Genomic DNA, 26,394 nt, shown 5'->3' with positions numbered 1-26,394 from the left:
CTGCACCCTTAGCCAGGCCAAGCCTGTCTTCGAATGGTTTCCATCTTCCTGCTGCCATATATCTCTTCAGGATCCTTGCATTGGCCTGTTTCCTGGTCTTCTAGCTTCTTACTCTTCTTGTTTATGTCATCCTCCACATTCCTTCCAGAAGACAAGTTGGTTCATTCCACTCTCTTCTTCAGAAATCATCAATGGCTCCCCACTTCTTACCTCCAGAAACATTTCTCAAAGTCTATTTTGTGGAACACCAAATACAGTCCCTCTAGTTACACTGAAGAGAAATTTTGGGAAATGTTTCAAATTATATCCCTTCTGGGGATTTGGAATGCCCATTACCATGGTCAACACTCTGAGGGGATCCAAAATTTCCCAAATGTTGTGACTGTGACAATTTTTTTTTTTTTTTGGCGTGATTTTCATATCTCATGAAAAGAAAGCCTGGCCCATAGAGAATGTCAGATTTCCACAGCTTAGCACTCAAGCTCTCCTAAAACTTATCTTCAAACTTCTTCTTCAGCCTCATATTTCCTCATATTACTTTATACACACTCTGGCCTCTTTATGTCAGGCTACTCCAGGTTCCCTGACCTCACCACACAGATGCGCTCCTCTGCTTTTAGTCATGCTGTTAGCCCATCTGAAATGTCTTCCCCACTCCACCCACCCCAACATTAACCTAAACCACCTGTTTATGATAATGGTCATCAAAGTTCAAAACAAGAGATGCCTCCTCCAGGAAGCTCTCCCCACCCTCACCTTGGTCAAATTAAATGTTTTCTCTTCTTCCATCCTATAGCACATTGCCTCTTTTTCTTTTTAACTCTGGCTACAGTAAGGTAAATTGTTTACAGGCTTGTGTCCATTAATTTGTAAGTTTTTTGAAGGCAGGACTATTTCACTCATTCATGCAGTCAAACAAATATTATTGAGCGTCCACTGTGTGTCAGGCATGTTCTTAAGAATTCATCAGTGAGGGGTGCCTGGGTGGCTCAGTCAGTTAAACATCTGCCTCCAGCTCAGTCATGATCCCGGGGTCCTGGGATCGAGTCCCAAGTTGGGCTCCCTACTTAGTGGGGAGCCTGCTTCTCCCTCTCCCTTGACCCCTCCCACCCACTCGTGCCCTTTCTCTCTCTCAAATAAATAAATAAAATCATAAAAAAAGAAAAAGAAAAAGAATTCATCAGTGAATAAAACAGGCAAAACTCCCTGCCCTCCTGAGACTTATATTCTAGTGAAGGGAAGATAATAGAGGATACTATGTAAATTATAATGTAACAGCAGTGTGACACATGCTAAGAAGAAAAGGTAATGCACCGGGAGATGTGGAGTGGACATGGGTGTGTGGGGGAGGGGGCAGTTCGACATTTTGGCATCCAGGGAGGCCTCACTGAGAAAGCGGTATGTAAGTCAAGACCTGAAGGGGAGAAGTGAGTCGGCCATGCTGGTATCTGGGCAAAGAGCATTCGATGCAGCAGGAGCAGCAAATGCCAGACTGTGAAGCCTAAGTGTGCCTGGCATGTTCAAGGACAAGCAAGGACACCAGTGCTTCTGGAGCAGGGTGTAGATCAAGTCAGAGGGAAAAGATCATGTGGAGCACTGTGAGGAGTTTGGCTTTTATTCTATAAAAGATGAGAAGCCAAGAGAGGATTTTGTTGAATTTTGTTAAATTTGTCTGGTTTATGTTGAAAACTATGGATGCTAGATTGGGTATATGCTGAAGGGGCCCAGGGGGAAGCAAGGAGGCCAACTGGGAGGCTCTTCAGGTAATCCAGATTGGAGAACTGGAGACTTGGATCAAGAGTGTAGCCATGAGGGCGCCTGGGTGGCTCAGTTGGTTAAGCGACTGCCTTCGGCTCAGGTCATGATCCTGGAGTCCCGGGATCGAGTCCCTCATCGGGCTTCCTGCTCGGCAGGGAGTCTGCTTCTCCCTCTGACCCTCCTCCCTCTCATGCTCTCTGTCTCTCATTCTCTCTCTCGCAAACAAATAAAATCTTTAAAAAAAAAAAAAAAGAGTGTAGCCATGAAAAAGGATTCTGGTAGAGTCCACGGGATTAGCTGATGGGTTGGAAGCGGGGTGTGAGATTCATCTCCACGTCACACATGGAAGCCAACAATAATAGACACACATAGTAGACTCTCAATATCTTCAAACATGTCTCACTCATTCACAAAAATACGTAGACAAAATCTGAGCGTAGGGTGATAATGTTTTCCTTGCGAGAGGATTTAAATTTGCTTCTGAGGTAGTTTGGGGCACTAGCAATCCTAGCTCACCTGAGTCCAAGATGGCATGAAGTCAAGCTTCCACCTTTGCTGTCTCCAGTAGACCCTTACTCCTAGGGAATTTACATGTGCCAGAAAATGTGCCAGGCACCTTGCATGCCGTGTCAGCCATTTTTCACAGCAACCCATGAATTAGATATCATTATCTTCACTTTGCAAATGACAGAACCGAGACTCAGAAACACTGAGCAACTTTTCCAAGTTTGCACAGCTAGCAAGCGCTGGAGCCCTGGGCTGTGCTACCCATGGCACCAAAGAAGAGGGGTATCGCAAATGTAAATGATGGGCTGAGGGACACAGAGGACGCAGAAGGGCTTCTGAGCAGCAGCGGTTTTCAGATGAGCAGGACTGGGATTAAGGTCATGCATGACCCCGAGAGTGGCACCTGTCTAAATTTTGCACCCTAGGTCCTTGTCCTGGCCCTGCATCTGGATCTCCTTTGAGGTCCCGATATATTGTCTCCACTGGGCTATTAGAGCAATTGGCTTTTGGACCAACCTATTCAACCCACCTCTGATGGTTACCCTCTTGCATTTATAACCGTTCTTTATCTTCCTCTGGCCCCATGTGCTGAGTAACTACACACCACGCAGATTCGTAAGCCAGTAGCCAACCCATTTCCCTGTGAAAATGTCTACCCATGGCTGGGAGCAGCCACACAGCCTACACCATGATGCAGAGCCCTTCAGAGTTGGTGTTGAGTTCAAGGGCATCTGTCAGGCACTGTGGGACAAAGCTTCTTCAGAACATTTCCTGGCGGCCCCGGAATGAGGAAACATGTGGTACTTTTATCAAAGCCCAGCCAGGGGCACCAGACTATGCCACCACCACAGCTGTTCTATGGCTTTCCCTCCAGAGCTAGAGAAGCAGTCAGCTTTCTCAGGGAGGCGAGGTCTTGCAGGCTCAGTCGCTCAGGCTGGGCGGTACTGGGCATGCGTCCTCACAGCTTCCAGCGCCTTTATCTCGTCTGGTTCTGCGGCTTCACTGCCTCCAGCCTCTTTGGCGTCCACGGTGTCTGCTGTCTTCTTTGTCTGAGCTTTCTTGTAATTAGCTTAAGCGCATCTGTCGTTGCCAGCTAGAATATGTCTGTGAAGAAGAAATGGTGATATGTTTGTGCTTTGCCTGTTTTGAGGAGCAATTAAGCTTTTTTGAGCATATGGAGCTGATGTGTCAGTCAGCCAATAAACATTTATCAAGAGTCCACTGGGTGTGGAGCACTGCTTAAGGGGCTTAGAGAATGAAATGAAGTAAATAGAGGCTTCCTCTTGGTCAAGTCAGAAAAACATACCCAGTGCATCTGGCTCTCAAAGGGTTTGAAGGGTCATCGGGCCCACTATCTGGGGCCCCAGAGAGGGGAAGGGACTCATACAGGGTCACACAGTGGGGCCTGGTTTCTGGGCTCAGGCCACTAATTTCTGCACTAAGCTTCCATAGAGAACACACTGCATTCCAAGGACCGAAGGGTAGGAGAACCACCACAGTGACTGGGGTCAAATCAGCGACGGCTTTTTGGAAGAAGTACCCATTGAGCCAAGCCTTGCAGTGTGGGGTGGCCTTTGTAGACTTGCCAAACTCTTTGTGTGAGATTTCAGTGAAGCACGGGGATTATCCTCCTGCAGTTTCTGTATCTTCAAATGCACAGGAAATGATAACCTTTTCATTCTGGAGGTCTGTCTTCAGAAAGCTTCATTTCTGTTTCACTGATGAAGATGTAGTCTCTATTTGACTAAACACAAATCTCTTGGGGCTTCTGGGTGGCTCGGTCAGTTAAGCGTCTGCCTTCAGCTCAGGTCATGATCTCAGGGTCCTGGGGTAGAGCCCTGCATTGGGCTCTGTGCTCAGCATGGAGTCTGCTTGTCCCTCTCCCTCAGTCCTGCCCCCCACCCCACTCGAGCTTTTTCTATCTCAAATAAATAAATAAAATCTTTACAAAAATAAATAAATATGAAGCTCTTTTGTACTGGTATGTAATGAGGGCGTAGCTAAGTCTCAGAGCTCAGAACCGGACTAGAGCCCTTCTCCACACCTCTGCTGTCGTTCCAGTGTGATCTCATCAGCTTGTGAGGACCCACTTGTCTTTTCTTCTCCCCTCTGTATTGTGAGCTTACCAAAAGCTTATTAACCTATTAACTTTGTGGCACATTCTAAGTGCTCACTAAATGTTGGTCACCCTCGTGAAGGTGTCAATGAATAAATATTTGTCAATGAATAAATCATTAAGTGTGGTAAAATGCACTGTCTTGGCTACACTTTAAGCTGGAAACATTCGTTTTGTTAAGTGAGTGTCATATGGATGAGGTGGTTGCTTGGCAGTGCTGGTCTTCCTCATCTCTCCCCCACCTTCCAACCAGCGCTTGTTCTGTGTGGTAGGTCCCTTCATCCGGGCTACAGGGGCTCCCTCCCATTGACTCACCGGATGTTGCCCAGATCTACCCAGTTCCCGCCAACATTCGGCCAGTGCTGAGTAAATACCGAGTGGAGGTATGGTGCAGGGGAGGACTGACTTGTTCTTTGGGGCTACGGGCACTGGTGCATTGTCATACCTGCCTGTGTTGTCTGAGGGGATTGCGGGGTGGAAACGAGCCATAGCTGCCAGAACGGGGCTCTCAGGGAGCTGCTCGGTCCTATCCCAGAAGAACATACTTTAGTTCCCGGGCTGCACACCTGACTTCCCACACCCACACCTGCATGCCGGCTCCTCCCGGGGTCTCTGAGTGACAGCTCTGCTGGGCCTCTCGTCAGGTCCTCTTCTGGGGAGTCCGAGAAATGAAGAAGGTGCAGCTGCTCTCCGTGGATCGCCCTCAGGTCCTCATCGAGTGTGGGGGACGAGGAGTCAAGTCCTGTGTGATCCAGAGCTACAAGAACAACCCGAACTTCAGCGTCCAGGCAGACGTTTTCGAAGTGGTACAGCCTCTCCTTCTCCTGCCCGCTCACTCCCTTCATTTCCACAGATGGGACCCCCTCCTTCATTCACTTGGCTTGGGGAGATGCTTCAGAGTTTTGGGTGTCCACTACCTACAAGGAAGAACAGTCTGAGTAAAGAGCAAGAATCTCAGACCGGGATAAAATGGACTTTTGTTATTGCTGTTGCATTGTCTTCTTTTTAAAGGTTCAGCAAATCCAAGCAGGTGGACAGTGGTTCCCAAAGTGTGGCCCCCAATTCATCAGCATCAGCATCCCCTGGGAACTTGTTAGAAATGCAGATTCTCAGGCCCTGCCCCAGTTCTGCTGAATCAGAAACTGCTGGGGGTTGGGGCCCAGACGCCTCTGGCTTAACAAACTCTCCAGTGATTCTGATGCATGCTAAAGTTTGCAGAGCACTGGCCTAGAAGGTTCCTTAACGAAACTTATCTTAGTGGTTAGATTTTTAAAAAATTATTTGTATGTACCATGTCAGTGGCTTGCATGTGAACTTACATTTCTAAAGTGATGTTTTTTGACACCTGAGCTTCTATTTCAATATTTCAACACACATATTTGTGTTCTGATCTGGAACTAACTGTGAAGAACGTTTGCTTTGTGTGACACAGCTCCAGTGGACCCATTTCTAAATCAGCAGAGAGTGGAATTAGAGAATGTGCACAGTGTTTGCAAACCTGTCACACTGGGCGTTGTTGAGCCTCTGGGGCCACCGGGAGACAGGAGAGGGAGGGCACTGGCCCCTTACCCTCAGTTCCATTTTTAATGTGTCCACTTTCATCTGTTTTCTATCTTGGGTCTGGCTCAGCGTTCAGTTGAATTGGCAGTCTGTGATTTTTGCATTTTACACCTGGGATGACTTGTCAGTGCCATCCCTCATATTATGGATAATTGTTCCCTGGCTTGGAAGGCAATGCTCCAGACTTCTGGCCAGCTGCAGGGGTGACCCGGAGGGCAGAACAAAAAGGCAGGGACAGAGGGAGGATGGGTGCCTGGCTTGCTTTGATCCTGCCCCTAAAGAGGTCAGCAGGGCACCAGCAGCTGGGCTCAGCCCAGGCAGTGCTCCCCACTTCACCCTGGCCTCTCTTCCCAGGAGCTGCCTGAGAATGAGCTTCTGCACCCGCCCCTGAGCATCTGCGTGGTGGACTGGCGAGCTTTTGGGAGGAGCACCCTGGTGGGCACCTACACCATCAACTGCTTGAAACAGTTTTTGTGTAAATCCAAGGAGTCCCCGGCCCTCACCTCCCAGGTGGACGGAACCCAAGCTGAGCAAGGTAGGAAGCACCTTCTAGATTCTGGAGCTTCAGACTACAAAGCTGTCGTGCCTGCAGAGGCCTGCTAGGGGACACCACAGGAAGTGGGAGCCCCACCATCAAGTCGAGCTTTCTGAAGAATTTGCTCCTGCAGTCCCCTCAGCTTCTTTAGCTGCCAGGTTCTGACTCTAAGACTGACATCAGGGTCAGCTCCTCTAAGAAGGCTTCCACGAATATGAGTCCAGCTCCCTTCCGCCTCCACTCCCTGACATTTTTCTTTGCTTGATGTTACTTTGATTTGTTCCCTTTCGGATCTCAGGTGCAGAGTGGAGTTAACTGCACTTCTCTGCTCGTGCTGTGTAGTCATCACTGGTCTGGTCAAGGCTTCTGTCTCATACCCACTGCCCTCCTGGACCTTATACCCCATCCCCACTCCTGCCCCCTCCCACTGCAGGCCCCACACTGCCCCTCTTTGTAAAATTTCAGTCAATTTAAATGACATATATAACACGATGCTGTAATCTTCATTTGGTTTCCTACTCTTGTGCTCAAAGCAATGCTTTAAGATCTATCCATATTGCTGTGTGTACATTAGTTTGTTACCACTACCTGCTGATCCACCCCACTTTGCTTTTCCTTTCCCCTCATATTGGACCCCTAGGCAGCCTCCAACTCTCCACTTCCACAAATGATGCTGTTATGAATATCCTTGTGAGCGCTGCCCAAGGGAGGATCCTGTGTGGGATTTTCTTTGCAATATACACCCAGGAGTGAGATTACTGGTTCCCAGAGAATGTGCACATGTAATTCCACTGAGTACTACTACCAGAGGGCACTCTAGAGAGCTGTGCTGGTTTACACCAGTCTACACCAGTTTACGTTCCTACCATTACTGCGTCTGGAGTACCATTTGCTTCTTTCTCAATACCACCTGCTATTATCCACCTTTCTGAGCGTTTGTTTTGGTTTGGTTTGGTTTTTGTCATTCTGCTGTGTATAAAGTGGTATCTCATTTTTATTTCAGCTTGGTTGTCTCTGATTACTCCTGAATTTACACATCTCTTTACATGCTTGCGCCACCTTGATTTCCCTCCTGTGATTTGCCCACATCCCTTGCCCAAGTTTTATGTGTTTTTTTAAATTTTCTTTTTGGTATATTCTAGATGTTTATATCCTGTAGATCATATCTTCTCCTACTCGGATAACTGCTAAGCTAGCCTGCCTGTGATCCCCATCTTTGAAGAGAAATTCTTAATTTTAATGTAATCATATCCATCTGAATTTTAAACTTTATGGTTTGTTCTTTCAGAATTTTGTTTGAAAACACTTTCTCAATTGTTGGTGACAAAAATGTTGTTTTATATTTTCTTCTATTAGTGTTATGTTTTTAAGTTTCACAGTTAGATCTGCAGTTCTCTGTGTTTGTATATGGTTTAAGATAGGGAGCTTGCTACATTTTTCTCCATCGAGTACATCATTTTCCCCCAAAAGAGTCTACTTGCCCCATTGTTTTGTGCTGTCAGCTTTTTCATAAATCAAGTAGCCATATATCCCTACTCTATTTCTGAGCTTTCTATTCTGACCCACTGATCTCTCCATCTCTGTGCCCAGCACAGAGTAGATGCCTATCAAGTGTTTATGGAGTTGAATTTTCTGTTGAAAAATCAGCAGCTGGGGAACAGAAACTCCGGAGGCTCCCAACTGGGAAATGTTTCTGAGTACTGGATTCTACAGCACAAAATGGAGAGAAGAGGACCCTTGGCAAGAAAGGACAGTGTTATGATCTTTTCACTGGATCAACAATCCAGTTAAAAATCTCACAAAGTCCGGGAACCTACCCCTGCTCCCTGATGAGCACATGTAATCACGTGTCCAGAGTCTAGCCTGCAGTTGGGAGCTCACAGACCTCTGGAGCCTCCAAAGTTTCCCTGAGTTAACTGGGACTGGGAAAAGAAAACCCACACAGAGGACCTGTGCCCTAAACCTTGATATGCACTTTCCTTATGACCACAGTTATTTAAAATAGCTCTGAAGGATCAATAATAAGTACAAGCATTTATTGAATCCTGATTATCCCCCAGTGAGATGGGTTTTTTCACCATCATTTTGTAAATAAGGAAAATGAGGGTCAGAGATATAAGAACGTGCCATATTTGAATCCAGATCTGTCTGACTCTCAGTACTGGATCTCTGAAATGACCACCCTGCTTTGCAACCCGGTTGACCTGATATACTTCCAATTTTAGCTCTTTCAGATTTGTCAATAGCCACTGAGCCCTCTGGATCCCTTGGCTTCTCACAGGAGCTTCCAACAGATCACATCTATGTGGATATTGAGCCGCCTCCCACAGTGGTACCCGACTCTGCCCAGATTCAACCAAGCAGCGTGGTTGATATCCCTGACTCATCTCCTATGCTTGAGCCTGAACCCAAATCGGCAGCCCAGGAGCCACCCAAAGATGGTAAAGCTAAGGTCAGAATGTAACCCCTTTTCATATTTACAAAGCTTTACTTTGGAGGCTCTAGATACTAATCCTCCCACCTATTAGCTCTGTGACTGTGAGCAAGCCACTTCACGTTTCTGAGCATCAGTTTCCTCGTTTGTAGAATGAACATACTGATATCCACTTCACAGATAAGCCAATGTATATGAAATTCAAGTGCTAGCCAACTGTGACAGTCATATTTAATTGAACAGAAACTCTTCTAAATTAATTAGCTTGGAAAAACAATAGTTTCTGTATCTAGACCCATTCCACAAATATTTAGAACCTACTTCGTACAAGGACAAGTAAGAAAAAAAAAAAAGACGTATTCTCTGGAGTCTAAAGCAAAATGCTTAGCTGAGATTCTGGAAGGCAAGAGGGATAAGTACACAAAGAACCATAAAACATGAATGTGATGAATCTTTCTAAGTCATAAATTTGCGTGCACAATGCTGGTATGTCAACTGATGAAGCAGCAGCCAGTTTTTAAAAAGTCCAGAGGGATTGCCTGCCCAGCTCATGGTAAAGGCTGAAATAAAAAGCAGAGTAGGACAGATTAATGGATATTTGCTCAGGCTGTTCCTATTGTATCAATGCTCGGTATGACCCTCCTTGGCCCCCAAGGGCTTCTCTGCATCCTACCAGCAGTGCACCTGCCACTTCCTGTTAGAATTCCGGCTTAAGTGTGCATTGCCACCATAAAATTGTGGGCCCCGCCAGGTCACAGATGATTTTCTTAAAGATATCAGTATCCCCTGCTCTTGATAGAGTACCTGGCACATCACAGCTACTCCAGAGATGTCTGAGAGCAGACAGATGATGAGTACATGATGAGTCTGTCATGGGACCACTGTCCTCTCCCAAAATGCCTCCTCTCTCCTATTCATGCATCACCGCCTCTCCTGTCCCTCCGTCTCCTCCTGCATATGGTTGCTGGTGTCATTGATTTGGACCCATTCACATCAGAAATGACGCTAACAGGAAATTGTCTACATTACATTGCTTAATCCTCCCAACAGTGAAGTAGGCAGGTATGATTGTCCCCAACAGAGGAAACTGAGAATCACAAAACTTATATTAATTGCTTGTCAACTAATGCCTTTCTTTTTTTTTTTTTTTAAGATTTTATTTATTTATTTGACAGAGAGAGAGACAGGGAGAGAGGGAACACAAGCAGGGGAGTGGGGGAGGGAGAAGCAGCCTTCCTGCAGAGCACGAGCCCGATGCGGGGCTCGATCCCAGGACCCTGGGATCAGCACCTGAGCAGAAGACAGACACTTAATGACTGAGCCACCCGGGCGCCCCAACTAATGCCTTTCTGCCATAGCGCACTATATCATGCCGCCTGCCTGTCTCCTCTACTGAATGAAGCTTCCCTGATGCGGGGATTGTTTCTCATTCCCCTTTCATCCCCAGTGTCAGGCACCATATCTCACATCTGTGTATTTAAGTAATAGTAAATGTTCGCCGAATAAATGAGTGAATGCATGGGTGGATGATTAAAGTATCATTTATGGAAATGTTACAGAGAGCTACAGCCTCAAAAGCTGCTCACACCCTCATCTGCTTCCAAGGGGACCTGTGTGTTCCCTTCCTTAGGAAACCAGCCAGCCACCAGCAGGCAGATCCATGAGGCCTCCCTAATAATCCATCCCTCATCCCTTGCCAGGATGCCAGGAAACTTTCTCGAAGGTCGACCAAGAGGAGAAAGAGGACCATAGCGGATGAATCTGCTGAAAACGTCATTGACTGGTGGTCCAAATATTATGCCTCCCTGAAGAAAGCACAGAAGGTAGAGTGTCTCCTGGCTGTGACAGTCAAGGGATTGGATAAGAAAACACAGCGCCCTCCACAACACCCTCCCACACCCCTGCAAACCCATATTATCCCCTTCTAGATTCTACTATAGGTTAGGCCCCACTCAGGTGCAGTTCTTTTAACTACAGAAAGGGTCAAAGCCTGGAAGCATCCAGAATTGCAAAATCCTCACCCTCTGGCTGGAGCTGACCCTAGGACACAGGCTCTGTTGTAAATGCTGGAAGGATGTTCAGTCCGGCATAGCATCTAGAGATCTAGCCCCTGTCAGACTCTGAAAGGTCCAGCCATGAGAAAGGGGGTCTCTGGATACATGGGTATAGCAATAGGGGCTGCAGGTGCACCTGGAGATAGCCAGATCAAAGGGCCCCAGGTCTCCAGCAGGATTCTAAGTTCGTATGGGAAGCTACCAATGTAAAGGCAGAGGAGTTAGCCTTAGCAAATGCAAATAATGAACAGGTTGCCAGAGCAGAGCTTTGTGTATATGGAACAAGAAAGATATTAAGTTACAAAACTGGAGAACCACTGGAAAGTGGGTCAAGAGATTCAGGCAAAATCTCAGGGGCTGAATTTGGTAAAACGTCTCATCCTTAAGTAAACAAGGAAAGGAAAATTAGTCCTATGTTATCACATTCAGTTGCATAGAAACTCTTCTGATTCTTTCGTTTGTTAAGACCATAGCTTCTTCATCTAGGGCTACCCATGAGTATTGATATATAGTTAAATAAACAAGCCAAACGGTGGCCCCTGCCTCCAAACTCCCTCCTGTTGTTGCAGTGGACACTACCAATCCCAGGGGGGGCTCAGCCCTTTTTCCTTACCCTGCTAACCTCCCCAACCCCTGGGACAAACCCAAAGACCCAACAGCCTGGCGTGCCAGCAGATGGAACTCATGGTGCCAACGGGTGATGCTCCAGGGAGGTGGGAAAAGAGGGGGGAGAGGTAGTAGCCGAGAGGGGGCTATGCACACAGGGCAGGGAAGTCTGCTGCTTGCTGGTGCTTTTTTCGGACACATGGGCGCCTCTTCTGTAGGGACAGGTATCTTGCTGCGGGAGGGTCCTGGTCTATCAGCGAAGCTTCGCTTGGGGGCTTCTTGGACACAGTTTGCATAGTCTTTTAAAATGGCGTCTCCAAGAATGCAGAAGGCTGAGATGATGGAATTGGAACTGTTGGCCATCAGGACTCATAAATGAGTCATGGTAGGGTCAATAATCTAATCTCCCTCTTTTCTCAAAGGAAAAGGAGAGCAATCCCAAGGAGAAAAGAGGCAATGCAGGTAAGTTATTTGAGCATGGAATCTGGCCATTGGGGTTAGATAATACTAAAAGGAAGCAGTGGGAGGCATGCTCGTGCTCCACTCCCTCATTTCCCACGTGAGGAACAAGCTCACGAACATGACAACACTCTAAAAATGTAGCTGATTTGAGCTGGACTGGGACCAGATCTCAGGTCTCCTGAACCCAGTTCAGTGCTGGTTCCTGTCTTGGTATAGAAACAGCAAAGCAAAAGCAGGAGGAAGCTGGCATGATGGGCCAGATTCAGCGTGGTGAACTTTAATAGAGGTGACCCGGGTTTTAGGTTCCCAATTCAGTTAAGGATCCGATAGATCTGGTTTGGCAGAATTTCAAATGAAAGAGGGCAGGGATTTGAAATGACCACAAACTCGATTCAGGCCATCGGTAGGTCTTGACCTAAAATTAACAGTGATAGCAAGTGGTGGTGCTTTTTCAGGTGACACTGAGAGAAGTAGGAGAACCAGAACCAGGCTCACTCAGTTCCTCAACCACTCCTAATTGGCAGATTTAATCCCAAGACCAGCCTCGTGACATTAGCCACAGCATCTTCACTTTGCAGATGGTAAAACAGAGGTACAAAGAGATTGAGTAGCTAGCTCAAATTTATACGCTGGAAAAGAGCAGAGCCAGAGGTCTGTTGCAGATGGTGTTTTCCTAGAGACTGCTCCTGGAAAATTCCTGAGTAATCTCTCTAATGACATTTGTGACTTGGTGCAAGACCCTTAACATAGCTGAGCCTCAGGTTGCTGAACTAGATGAATCTCAAGTCCCTAAGCAGATCTGAGAGGAAATGTAACTAAATGTACATTTAGTTACATGTATATTTTCTAAGTATATGTAACTTCACACTTAGAAAAGTCAATTTTCTAAGTATATGTAACTTCACACTTAGAAAATTCATGTCTATATGCATGATGATAAAAAGTTACCAACTTCTTAGCCAGTTGGATGACTGGGCAACATCCTTCCTTCCTTCCTTCCTTCCATCTCTGGGCCTAATTTAATGAATTCTTACCTACACCAGGACAGGCCAGAACATTGCCTGGCCCTGGGGATCTGTTGTCACTGCATTGCTCCGTGAGTGGTGTCACCTCCCATCCTGCAACACACAGACTTTAGGCCGTATGTAACAACTCTGCAGTGACATGTTACTATTTCTTTTTGAAAACAAAAGTCCTGACACCTGCAGGAACAAAGGGAAAGAGGGAGCTTGACTCTGTTTCTTCTCATCTCATTAGCACTGAGAAGTCTAACAATTTCCACTAAATATCCACAGAGGCAAAACCAGACGAGGTGGTGGTAAATATAGAAAATGGGCCAAAGAAGAAGAAGGACAAGATGCTCAAGAAGAAACCCAAAGAAGACGAAATCCCCAACCTGGCTGTCTTGCAGGTGTGTGGACACGGCCATCTTCACCAGGGGTGGGAAGCTCCAGATGGGGGTTCTGTTAGTGTTTCAGTCAACCCTAGTAATGCCTTTGTCTGAACTAACTTACTTTGTCTTCATTATAATCACTGATGCAGAGAAATGAACCTTAACAAGCATGCAAGCAAGACAATGGAGCTTGCTAATTTTCTATTTTCTGTGTCCTCATATTGAGAAGGGGCATAACTTACATTGGTTAGCCTGGATCCAGCAAGGTAACTTGCAGTGGATGAGTTCCCCTTGGCTCACCTCTCAGAGCTTGACATCATCATGCTCAAAATATGATCAAAATAGCAGGAGTTTTTTTTTTTAAAAGATTAATTAATTAATTTATTTATTTGAGAGAGAGAGAGAGAGAGAGAGAGAGAGCATGAGTTGGGGGGAGGGGCAGAGGGAAAGAGAATCCTCAAGCAAACTCCCCACTGAGCATGAAGCCCAAAGCAGGGCTCCATCCCAGGACCCTGAGATCATGACCTGAACCAAAATCAAGAGTTGGCTGCTTAACTAACTTAGCCATCCAGATGCCCCCAAACAGCAGGAGTTTTAACTCTCACTAAAGTCAGCTCCATCAGACCAATCTTAACATTAGTCAGAGGCTATTAGCTAGAGGCATATTTATGGATATGAAAATTAGGAGTATGAAAATTACATGTAAGAAATTTAGATAAGTAATTTTGATAGGAAATTTGCATAAGTGATTTAATTATATTACCAAACCTAAAACTCAATTCAATTTTGCATTTCTAAAGTACATATATATATGTAACTTCACACTTAGAAAATTCATGTCTATATGCATGATGATAAAAAATATTCCATTATTTCATATGTGTTAAGAATTAGATGCTTAATGGACATTTACTGATTTGAATGTCCTCAAAATATTATAGTCTAGATACAATAACCAGATGATATCAATTTGCTATAAAAAGCTTTATCATATTTATCATAATATATTATATATTTTAAAAAAATTTTGGTTTAGCTATACTTCTTGGAACTTCAAAGTTTAGCCAAAAGATTTTATAAGTTTCAGAGTGGTAGCTAGTTCTAGGAATGCTGAGTCAATCATATTCCTTTTTTTGCTAAAAATAAATGAACTGTGGCCTCTTAGATTTTTCGAATGGGCATATATCAAGGCTAGTTTTGGAGAATCTTGGCATTTCTCATTAAATCAATCCTGGGCCTTCCTTCCTCTGAGCACTCTCTTCTCCCTTCTCCCTAAAGATATATGAGGGTGATCTCGAGAGTGAATTCAACCATTTTGAAGACTGGGTGAAAACCTTTGAGCTCTTCAGAGGCAAGTCTACGGAGGATGACCATGGCCTGGATGGGGACCGAGTCATAGGGAAGTTTAAGGCAAGTTCCAAAGTTAACCCTTTTATTTGGCTCTCCTGTCTGTAAATGACTGATGTGACTCAATTCTGTTAATGAGATTGTGGGGCGGGATGTGTGTAAGAAAATTCCCTAGTCTTTATGCAAGAGCTTCTCTAGAACCCCACAAGGTCTAGCCCTGGTCTTTTGAAATATTTGGCTTGTGGTCAATGAAGTGAGTCGGAACTCAGTCTGATGGGATATAAGGAGACAGCGTTGTTACCTAAAAGGATCACTGAATTTTATTTTGCTTCTCCCACCCCTGACCTACCAAATAGATGATCTATGCAGATGTACTAATTGGATGATTAATCAAACACTAACTGTTCATCCTGGCAGACTCTCGGTGTCAGCATCACAAAGAAGTGGTTGGCATTTACTATGACCTGCTGTGCGCTGGGCCATTTGGTGCAGGGCCGTGTGCTGGAAATAGCACAGAGACTGCAGTTGGCCCCTCTCTGATATTGTAGTACTAACTCGCTTCGTGATCTTGGACTTGACCTCCATGGGACTCATTGGCAGCATCGGAAAATAGGAATACTGCAGTAAGGCTCGAAGGACCTAGTGGGAGAAAGCACCAGCTCAGCTCCCTGTGTGTTAACGGTCCTCAGTATCCCATCTGATGCTCCTATCCACATTCCTCACCGAACAGCCCTATGAGGAGGCTGTTATTGTACCAACACCGATTCACTGACATACCGAGAAGCACCTCAGACACAAGCAGTTTACGTGGACTGCCTGAGGACCCCCAGACACAAGGGTAACGCCAGCCCAGGTCCTGCTGGGTCCCAGACTCCACTCATTTTCCCAGCACTATGCCCTCTAGGGCTTTGGTGGGACATATGACCATCTCGTTTCACTGGGTCATGCTTTACTGTTCCAGGGCTCCTTCTGCATTTACAAGAGCCCCAAGGATTCCAGCATCGAGGACAGTGGGCAGCTGAGAATCCAGCAAGGCATTCCACCCAACCACCCCGTCAAAGTCCTGATCAGGGTGTACGTTATTGCGGTAAGCCGTTCTTGTTTACTCTGAGGGATCGTCTTAATCTGCTCAGGCTGCCATAACCCAGTACCACAGACGGTGGTGAGGTAAATGACAGACATTTATTTCTCACCATTCTGGAGGCTGGAAGTCCATGATCAAGTTGCCAGCAGAGTTGGTTTCTGGGAAGGCCTCTCTTCATGGCTTGTCAGTGGCTACCTTCTTACTGTGTCCTCACATGGCCTTTCCTCTGTAAGCATGTAAGCACGTGCACGCTCACACACATACACATAATGAGAGTTCAAGCAGGAGAGTGAGAAAGAGAGAGAGCCAGGGAGAAGGAGACCTGGTGTCTCTTCCTCTTCTTATAAGGCCACCAGTCCTTTTGGATTAGGGCCCCACCCTTATGACCTCATTTAACCTTAATTAGCTCCCTAAAGACCCTGTCTCCAAATATAGTCACATCAAGGGTTAGGGCTTGGACACAGAATGTTGAGAACACACACGGCAGTCCATAACGGGGGGTATGAAGTTTGGTTGGTAATGTGCACATTTGCTGGCTTTTCACTCAGGGAAAATACTTCGCAGGCATGTAGGGTAGCTTCATTTGCTCTCTGTGGTTGCCTGATAGCTGGAAAGAAGACCAAATAGGCCTGGAGCAGGAAGCTCACAGGCAAGAGAGCAAAACCAGGGCAAAGCAGAACAGCTATCCCTGTGAAATCCTCCCCCAGGCTCGGGCTCTGCATTGTGGAGGTCAGAAATTTCAATTTCAAATATATTTCCAAGAAAAGTATCTTTTCTGCTCTAGGCTTCCTACTTTCTGATAATGAGAGCACTACACTTTTTTTTTCCTTTTTTAAGTTTTTATTTAAATTCCTGTTAGTTACCATACGTTGTAATATTGTTTCAGTTGTACATCATAGGGATTCAGTACTTCCATACATCACGGGTGCTCATCACGACAGGTACCCTCCTTAATCCCCATCACTTATTTCCCCATCCCCCACCCTCCTCCTCTGGTGATCACCTGTTTGTTCTCTGTACTTAAGAGTCTGCTTCTTGGTTGAGAGCACTACACTTTAATTATGAAACTTTTTGACCTGATTGCCCGGAAGCTTGGGGCCACATTTGATGTTCAATCAAAGCAAATCTCTGCTGAACCTTTATGGTTCATGTATTTGTTTTCATATCCTGCCCTTGGAGTTGATTTTTATAATCCTATTTGATTGCAGTAGGCTTATTTTATTCTAACTTCCTTCTTCAAATTGCCTATATCCTTTTTTAGAAACATAAATGAGGCATAAAACAAAGATGAATTATTCTTTACTACTTAGGGAAAATATAAATAATAAGTTAATTTAAAAATCTTACAGGGGCACTTGGGTGGCTCAGTCGGTTAAGCATTTGCCTTCAGCTCGGGTCATGATCCTGGGGTGCTGGGATCGAGCCCCGAGACGGGCTCCCAGCTAAGCAGGGAGCCTGCTTCTCCCTCTCCCTCTGCCTGCCGCTCCACCTGCTTCTGCTCTCTCTCTCTCTCTGTCAAATAAATAAATAACATCTTTAAAAAAATCTTTTAATTTAATAAAATATCCAAAAATGTAAAAAATACTCCTACTTAAAAGTTGCTCCAAGAAAGAAATCAAATCTCCCCACCTCTGCAATTCTATCCCTGGAAATAACTCACTTTTCTTATGACTATGTAAACACATCCATATCTATAGTTGAACAATGTGGGGGTGAGGGGTGCTGACCCCCCTCTCAGTTGAAAATCCACATATAACTTTTGACTCCCCACAAACTTAACTACTAATAAGGCTACTCTTGACCTGAAGCTTACTGATAACATAGCCAGTTGGTTAACACATATTTTGTGTATTCTATGTATTATATGCTGTATTCTTTTTTTTTTTTTAAAGATTTTATTTATTTATTTGAGACAGAGAGAATGAGAGACAGAGAGCATGAGAGGGAGGAGGGTCAGAGGGAGAAGCAGACTCCCCGCCGAGCAGGGAGCCCGATGCGGGACTCGATCCCGGGACTCCAGGATCATGACCTGAGCCGAAGGCAGTCGCTTAACCAACTGAGCCACCCAGGTGCCCCTATACGCTGTATTCTTACAGTAAAGTAAGCTAGAGACCAGAAAAATATTATTAAGAAAATCATAAGAGAAAATACATTTACAGTACTGTACCGTATTTATTGAAAAAAACCCACATGTAAGTGGGCCTGCACAGTTCAAACCCATGTTTTCAAGAGTCAACTGTATTTACACTTGTCTACAGCTACATCTAAGTACTTATTTAATAGACTCTTGCTTCATGCATTACATATTGATCTCTTTTTCTCTTATACAGTATAACTTGGTCATTTTCCAGATCAGTACATATAGGTGTTCCTCTTCTTTGTAGTAGACACCTAGTGTTTTCTTGAATTAATGTAGTTCCCATTTATTCATTCGTTCAACAAATATTAAGACCCTGCTCTAGGTCCTAGAGATAATGTAATGAACAAGATAGATGGCACCCTTGCTCTGATGGAGATCACACACTAGCGGGGGGCGGGGGGTGTGGGGATTAAGAAAGGACAAAAATAAACAGAGGAGCAGGTAAATGAGATAAATGTCAGAGATAACTGCTACGTGAGGAATTAAAACTGGGTGATGTGATGAGAGCAAATGGGGAAAGGGTATTTTGGATTTCTCTATATTGAATTTCTCCCTAAGTAATTAACATACAGGCTATTTACAAATCTGGCTAGAAAACAATGCTCTGATGAGCATCCTTGAAAACAGAGCTTTGTGTGCTTGTGTATTCCATCTGTAGGACAGAGTCCTAAAAATGGGATCGTTTCTCACTCAGCTCTCATTTCTACAGTTTCTCACCAGCCCCCTATGTGGGCCTTCGCTTAGAAAGCGTTTCCTCGGGATGGGTTAAGGCCCAGCTTGTCTAGAAGCAGACCTCACTCTGAGAAACAGACCACTACTCAGCTGGCCCGTGCTAAATGCAGGCCTGACGGAGTCATGGATTCAGAGCCCATCAGTTGTGGGATGGGCCTTCACGTCCCCCTCCCCATGATTTTACAGATAGATCTTGGAGAGGGGCCTGCCCAAGATCATACAAGAAATAGGACTAGAACTCAAAGTCATGCCTTCTGGCTCGTGTCCAGCATAGTGCTCATTACTCTGTGCCAAGCATTGCTTTCCACTGGGGAGATGGCTCCAGAGAAAGTTCAACTTGAGAAAAGCCAATAACTTTTCTTTCAGCAGCAAAATGGAGAGGCTAAAGCAGTGGTTCTTAACCTTGGATGCACACTGGAATCATCTAGGGAGCTTCTAAAAGTCCCAAAGCTCAGGGTCAATTAAATTAGAATCTGGGGATGGAACTCAGGCATCCATATTTTTTAAAAATCCCAGGTGATCTGAGTGTGCAGCCAATGTTGGGAACCACTGGACCAACAGAATTTTCTTTCTCTCCAGGCATTTAATCTCAGCCCCGCTGATTCGGATGGCAAAGCGGATCCCTACATTGTGGTCAAGCTTGGCCAGACAGAAATCAAAGACCGGGATAAATACATCCCCAAACAACTGAACCCAGTATTTGGAAGGTCAGTGGCCACCTGGGTCATGACATACTGTCCTGTGTGTGTTTGTTCCTGCTGTGTCTCGGGGGGGGGGGAGGGGCTGGTGCGTATGTGTGTGTGTCTGAGTGAACGTGGCAGGAAGTTAAGCTGACCTCTTGGTAATCGCCAAACTAACCTTCACCAAGCTAACCTTCATGGAGAAGAACTAAATTCTTTTGTGGCCCCTTCAGGAATTTGGTGGTACCTGGTGATTTTCATGCCCATAGTTTTCCAACAATGATCTTCTTAGATCTTAAATACAAGAAGCATCTGAACGGTCATCAGAATCAGCCTTCTGCCTTTGGACAGAGAGATTTCCTTTTTATAAACAAGCCAAGGGCAGCAACAGAGAGATTAAAAACTTATTCAAGTTCCCACAGCTCATGAGTAGGGGAGAAGGGGCCATACCTTTGGTCTTTTGTCTCCTATCAAAGGGATTTTTCCATCAGATCATTTTGCAGCTCATCTGGGGTGACCCCTGAAGCAAACAAATTGAATTGCATCCTCTGCTTGTGTTTTACGTTCCTGCAAAGTGTTTCAGCACACATTGCATTTGTTCGTGTTTGGGGGAATGAGATGTTTTCCAGTTCACAGCAACCCTACTGCCCCCATTTGTCTTCTAACAGTTTATGGCACACATTTGTATTCCCCGCTTGGATGTGTGCACCTGATTGCTGTTAACTTTGGAGTTAGATAAATGTGGGTTACATTCTGCCACATACAGGCTGTGTAACTTTATGCAGGTGGCTTAACCTCTCTGATCCCAGTTTTTCTAACAAACAATCGTGACACTTGACTCTCAGTGGCCTTTAAAAGATTAAATATACAGCACTTAGCACATTATCTACACGAGCATGTAGTTGACACTCAGAACACATCTGTTTCCTCCTTCTCCCCCCGTGATAATCATTTTAGCAATGGCTATGTCCTAACTGTATTTAACTTCTTTTTTTCTGGAGTAGCAAGGAGCGTGAGAGGAACTCTCCATTAGCCTCATTTAAATTCATTTACACTTTTGTGATTGCTGTGGACCCTCTGACATTTGATCAGAATGAACCTCTTAACACTTTATTGCTCTGGAGGAAATGAGGCGATACATGATCTTGCCTGTTCAGATTAATGAGAATGATTAAAACAATGGTGCCAGGGAGGTTTACCCTTGCTTCCCTGACCCAGAGATGACCTTTATTATTACTTGCTGTTTATGTAACCAGCACTTCATTTTGCCAAGTGCTTTGTAGTCACTTTTTATAAGGTACTTCCAGCACAGTGCATGAATTAGACTGGTTTTATTACCCTGTTGATGGCTATGGTAAACAAAAGAAGAGGACGATGAAATATTCCCACCAGCCTCTGGCATTGTGGAGCCTCTGCCAGAAGCCCTCCATATGTAGATGCTTTCTTCAGTGTGTTTTTAATTGTTACTTGGGGATAGAATTTGCTGGCTCAATCCTGCATGTTCCAGCAGGCAAAGTAGAGGGCTCCTGTCCCTGACCTGGAGTCTGGGGAATCCCTCTTGCGACCTCACAGTATGAGGAAGTCACAGGCTCCATCCCTGATGCCTGGCACCTTGCCTGCTTTCCTTTCCTTCATAGCTTCTGACATAACTTGACACGTTTCTGTGTTTATTGGCCATCTCTCATCTTCCCATCAGAAGGTAAGCTCCCTTGGAGCAGGGATTTGGTCTAGTCCATCCAATGCTGCATCCCTAGAACCTACAACAGGGTCTCGCACAGAGCAGACAGATGCTCAGCAAGTATTTGGAGAGTGAATGAATGAATAGATGGAGGGACAACCTTCAGTCAGTTTCCAATCAGAATTAATGGGCCCCTGTCACTCTGCATCATCCTGAGGTGGTTTCCTTTGGCGTTTCCTCATTTTCTTCACAGTGCCTGGCATACAGGTATACAACGTATAATAAATGTCATATGAACAAATGAATAAATAAAAGAATGAATGAATGAACAACTTTGCTCTGAAGCATAGAGGTACTGAATGTTTCAACAAGGCTCAGTTTTACCCATTTCATATGCTTTCACTCTTTTTTAAAGTAATCTCTATGCCCAATGTGGGGCTCAAACCCACAACCCTGAGATCAAGAGTCACACACTCTGCTAAGCCAGCCAGGCGCCCCAGTGCTTTCTCTTTTCTCATCCCCCATTGTATTTAGAGGTAGTATCTCAGTGTGGAAGCCTAGTCTTTCCCTGGGTGACTGGAAGTGCAAACACGGTGAGCTGTTTCTGGTAGTTCTTTTAATGACAGTTCCAGTGAATAGTCAAGAGAGGTTAATCTGTGACACTCCGCTTGGGAAGATGGACCAAAGCAACTGGGTCTTCTGTCGCCGTTGGCAGGGTAGTTAAGCACTTAACAAGTCCTTCTTGGTGGCAGCAACCATGGGATGGCCAGCCCCAGAGACTGTGGCTGGAGGCTTCCTGGTGAGACACCTCCAGAATATCAAGCACAGTCTGGAATCTACATCTTGGCGCCCAGGCAATGCTATGACTACTGATGGAAGACATATGGATTTCTTCCCCGCACAGCCACATCTCTGGCCTATTAGAGCTGCCTCAGTCAGTTCCAGTCCATGGAGCTGCGGCATCTCTCTTGCTTTCTCTCAAGAAGGCTTCATTGGCGGGGGGGGCTGGTGTGGGAATTGTAGTTGCTGCCACTGGAGACTGAGAGCCGGGGCTGAGTGGGTCTGACCCCAAGGGCAACAGCCCAGACAGGCCATTGGACACGGAGGGAAATCATGGGCCTTCCATCCTCCCTTTCTCCCCACCTCCTCTTGGTCCCTTGCTCACAGGCCAGCCCACAGCACCTGTCCCAGGGCAGCCGGAGTTGGGAAGGGCCGGAGAACGCTGGTGTGTTTTTTATTTTCTTCTCAAGAAGACCCTTCCCTAAATGGACTCAGGATTTACTTCTTTTTTTTTTTTTCCTCTCCAAGTTTTTATTTAAAGTCCGGTGAGTTAATATACAGTGCAATATTAGTTCCAGGTGTAGAATTTAGTGATTCATCCCTTACAACACCCAGTGCTCATCCGTACAAGTGCCCTCCTTAATTATCTTCTGTAATGCTCAGCAATGCGGATAATGCATTATCCCAGGAAATCCCACGGCACTGCTTTTCAACACCTTGCGCTAGTGAGGTATCATGGAAAGAGCTCAGAACTAGGGGGGTCAGGGAACTGGTACTTACCCTAGCTTGACCTGATTTATGGTCCAGGCAAGTCACTTCTGTGCTCTGGATTTCAATTTCCTTATGTGTAAAATGAAGGGGTTGGGATATGGTGATTCCCGAGATCCCTTCCGGTTCAGGGAGACATTCATTGCTTACTCTCTGCAGGTGAAGCCAGGGCTCCAGCAAAGCAGAGGTGAAGGAGGCAGGTCTCATGGTCGAGGGGCTCAGAAGTTTGCAGAGACGGCATTGCAGTCCTGCAATTCTGTTTTCGGGATTTTCCATCTTCAAAAGCCTTTTCATGTAAAACATACTCAGCTGACACCCCAACCCCCCATGAAGCAACCAGGGAGGGGGAAGGGAATGGCAGTTTATTGGACACCAGTTGCATACCTGCAAGCTAAATGTGTGCTTTGTATAAACAATATGACAGTTAATGACCGTGCTATATTATAAAGAAGATATACTGATCCCCATTTATACCTAAGGAGGCTAAGAGGGATGGAATAACTTTCCCAAAGTTTTACACCCAAGAAGTTGCAGATTCAAATCCAAAATTGGAAATCAGTTCTGTTGGAGACCGAACCCCCAGGTGTTTCATACCCATCTTGCTGTCACCCTAGATGAAGACTGTGGGATGTGACCCACAGAAGTGGAGATCATTGGCTCCTGGAAATTGACAGCGGAATTGGAAATTGAATCTCAATGAAACATTAAATCAAATAAATATCTACTAAGTATTCACCGAGTTTAGTGAGTTCCTATGAACCGCAGGCTAGCTCAAAACAGACCGGGGAGACGTTCCCTGTGTAGCCAGATGTAGATTCCTAATGCCTTTACTTGGACCACAGGTCATTTGAGATCCAGGCCACATTCCCAAAGGACTCCCTGCTCTCCATCCTGATCTATGACCATGACCTGATTGGGACAGATGACCTCATTGGGGAGACCAGGATCGACCTGGAGAACCGTTTCTACAGTAGACACCGAGCCATCTGTGGCTTGCAGAGCCAGTATGAGATGTAAGTTATTCTCGGGGTGGGGGGGGCAGGGGGAACTGCTGCGCCAGCCAAGGCTCAGCTTGAATGTCTCAGAGGGGTTCCAGGTCAGCGGGGCTGGTGGGAGAAACTGTTCGCTGCACTGGAGGGTGGTTGGGACTGGGGAGGCAGCACGGATTTAGAACCCAGGGCAAGTTCTTCAAGAGTCAAGAGCTGAATTAACATGTTCACTCAATCGGCTGGGCCCGGTGGGCAGAGTTTCCTGGTGAAGAATGATGTTAGAAGAAGAATGATTATTTTTTTTTTTTTTTTTAAAGATTTTTATTTATTTATTCATGAGAGACAGAGAGAGAGAGAGGCAGAGGGAGAAGCAGGCTCCCAAGAGCAGAGAGCCCGACGCGGGACTCGATCCCAGGACCCTGGGATCATGACCTGAGCCGAAGGCAGACGCTCAACCATCTGAGCCACCCAGGCACCCTAGAAGAAGAATGATTAATAGTACACAAATGCCAATATCCTAGTTAATTATAACAAACACTCAGGAGGGCTTATGATATACCAGACACTGTACCTCATTCAGTTCTCTCAAAACCCATTGAGGTGTTATCCGCACCTTACAAAGAGGGAGGAATGGACCAGCTCTCACTCTTTACAATGATTTTGAATTCTGCTTCATCAGAAAAAATTTTTGAAAGATTTTATTTATGTATTTGAGAGAGAGAGCACACATGAGCAGGGGGAAAGGCAGAGGGAGGAGAAGTAGACTCCCCGCTGAGCAAGGAGCCTGATGCGGGGCTCAATCCCAGAACCCTGAGATCATGACCTAAACCCAAAGGCAGAGGCTTAGCCGACTAAGCCACCTAGGCACCCCTCTGCTTCATTTTAAAATGTAGACTACCAGCTTTATTTTTTTTAGGTGTGTTTTATCTGATATCTTAAGAAAAAATAAAAATCTTCCGAATTTCAGCCGGGAAAAATAGAAAAACACTCATTAGATTTCCATGGTGTAATTTTAGACATGCTTTTCTTGAATATAAAATAATATATATTCATTGCAGAAAATTGAGGAAATGCAGAAAGTACAAAATTATGCTCAAATTATTCCACCCAGACATAACTTGTATAAAAAATTCTTACCTATTTCCTTTTAGCATTTTTTCTATGCTGTTTTTCCCTGAAGTGGCCTCACATTAGCCATGTCATTTTGCAAGGGGCTACTTGCATCTATCCCTATATCCTAAGCATTCTGTAGTGTCATTAAGTATTTTTTGAAATCATTGTTTTCATAGCATGGAAATCCAGTTCAGGGGCGCCTGGGTGGCTCAGTCGGTTAAGCGACTGCCTTCGGCTCAGGTCATGATCCTGGAGTCCCGGGATCGAGTCCCGCATCGGGCTCCCTGCTCGGCGGGGAGTCTGCTTCTCCCTCTGACCCTCCCCCCTCTCATGTGCTCTCTCTCTCTCTCACTCAAATAAATAAATTAAATCTTTGAAAAAAAAAAAAAGAAATCCAGTTCGGTTTGGGGGACTCTTGTGAATGTATAAGCCCCATGAGGTGTTTACCTGAGAAGGTACCATTCAGAGAATGATGCGTTCTTCTCACTCTGAAGTCAGGGAAGGAAGCCACAGGTAAAGATGGTGCCTCTTCTGTTCAGAAGAATTTCCTGATGGTGGAACCACGAGGGAGCAGAATAGTTTAGCAAGGGGGTTGTAAACTTTGTTTAGTAAATTTTTAAAAATAGGTGAGAACAAACAAACAAACAAGAAAGCAACCAAAACCAAAACCAGAGCACCTATTTCTGGGGAAGCCTGTGTACGTATGGCTCTGGGCATGGCTTGGATGAACTTTTCAGGATCCTCGTGTCTTTGGCATAAGGTAGGAACACTGCTTTATAGTTATGTTTTGATTTATTTAAATACTTAAATAAGTTAAATTCTGATGAATCCTGTGTCCCAGGGAACAGAGAAATCCAAACTTGTCTTGGTCATGGCTCATAGGGAGCATTTCATTGCAACTTAATATTTTTTAACCAAACAGCTAGTGTTTAAGGGAAGAAGGGGTTGGAAAGATTTAGAAACTAAGCACCAGGAAAATCACAGATTAGAGAAACCGCACATCTAGACTCTCCACCTGTGACGTGAGTCTCCAATACGATTTTGGTGGGGGAGGAGAGGGGAAGAAAGAAGCAGAGTAATTGAAAGGCTGAGCTAAGCTTTCCTCTTAGAAGCAGTAGCAGTCAGATGGCTCTTCTGCAAGGGACAGAACAAAACTAAACAGGAACTGCATGCAAAGAAATCCAGACCACAGAAAGCAGATGGCTGACTGCCAAAGGCTAAGCGGGGCAGGGAGGCAAGGAGCAACCACTTAAAGGGTACAGGGTTTTCTTTTGGGGTGATGAACAATTTTTGGAACTAAGTAGAGGTAGTGATTATACAACATTATGAATGTATTACATGCCACTGAATTGGTCCATTTTATGTTATATGAATGTCACTTCAATTTTTGTTTTAAGGTACATTTCTTGAAAAACACACACACATACACAAAAACAACTACCGGCAAAGGATTTTTATGTCAAGCTACTCAGAAGTCTTGACTTTCATTTAAGCATGCAGATGCAGAGGAATTAACCAGAAAAGAGAGAAAACAAAACAAAAAACATTAGCCCCAAGTGTATAGAATGACAAGAAATCTAAAGGAAACCACTGATCATACTTAGGTGGTGCTTTTAACAGCTACTTTAAGTGTGTCCTCCCAGGGGAAGGCAGGCCTC

General features: G+C 45.2%; 2 protein-coding genes across 2 annotated transcripts in view; one reads left to right on the top strand and one right to left on the bottom strand.

Annotated features, from left to right (window-relative positions):
* FER1L6 (fer-1 like family member 6) overlaps positions 1 to 26,394 on the top strand; it is a 148,342-nt gene that overhangs the window by 97,313 nt on the left and 24,635 nt on the right. The window contains exons 23-33 of the mRNA XM_064587907.1: positions 4,654 to 4,764; positions 5,026 to 5,187; positions 6,296 to 6,476; positions 8,702 to 8,928; positions 10,611 to 10,733; positions 11,993 to 12,032; positions 13,328 to 13,443; positions 14,704 to 14,835; positions 15,734 to 15,859; positions 19,308 to 19,435; positions 23,477 to 23,647. Of these exons, the coding sequence (XP_064443977.1) occupies positions 4,654 to 4,764; positions 5,026 to 5,187; positions 6,296 to 6,476; positions 8,702 to 8,928; positions 10,611 to 10,733; positions 11,993 to 12,032; positions 13,328 to 13,443; positions 14,704 to 14,835; positions 15,734 to 15,859; positions 19,308 to 19,435; positions 23,477 to 23,647 (1,517 nt within the window). The remainder of the gene's footprint in view (positions 1 to 4,653; positions 4,765 to 5,025; positions 5,188 to 6,295; positions 6,477 to 8,701; positions 8,929 to 10,610; positions 10,734 to 11,992; positions 12,033 to 13,327; positions 13,444 to 14,703; positions 14,836 to 15,733; positions 15,860 to 19,307; positions 19,436 to 23,476; positions 23,648 to 26,394) is intronic.
* The window catches only part of TMEM65 (transmembrane protein 65), a 229,607-nt gene continuing 228,361 nt past the window's right edge, over positions 25,149 to 26,394 (bottom strand). Inside the window, exon 9 of the mRNA XM_064587912.1 lies at positions 25,149 to 25,284. Within this exon, the coding sequence (XP_064443982.1) occupies positions 25,231 to 25,284 (54 nt within the window). The 3' untranslated portion in view covers positions 25,149 to 25,230. The remainder of the gene's footprint in view (positions 25,285 to 26,394) is intronic.

The sequence above is a fragment of the Mirounga angustirostris genome, unplaced genomic scaffold (genome assembly GCF_029215605.1).
Source record: "Mirounga angustirostris isolate CCGP_5_RB_7025 unplaced genomic scaffold, mMirAng1.0.hap1 SCAF_4, whole genome shotgun sequence".
NCBI classification, from domain to species: domain Eukaryota; kingdom Metazoa; phylum Chordata; class Mammalia; order Carnivora; family Phocidae; genus Mirounga; species Mirounga angustirostris.
The sequence above is the reverse complement of the archived record's forward strand: the minus strand, read 5'-3'. Positions and strand labels throughout refer to the sequence as shown.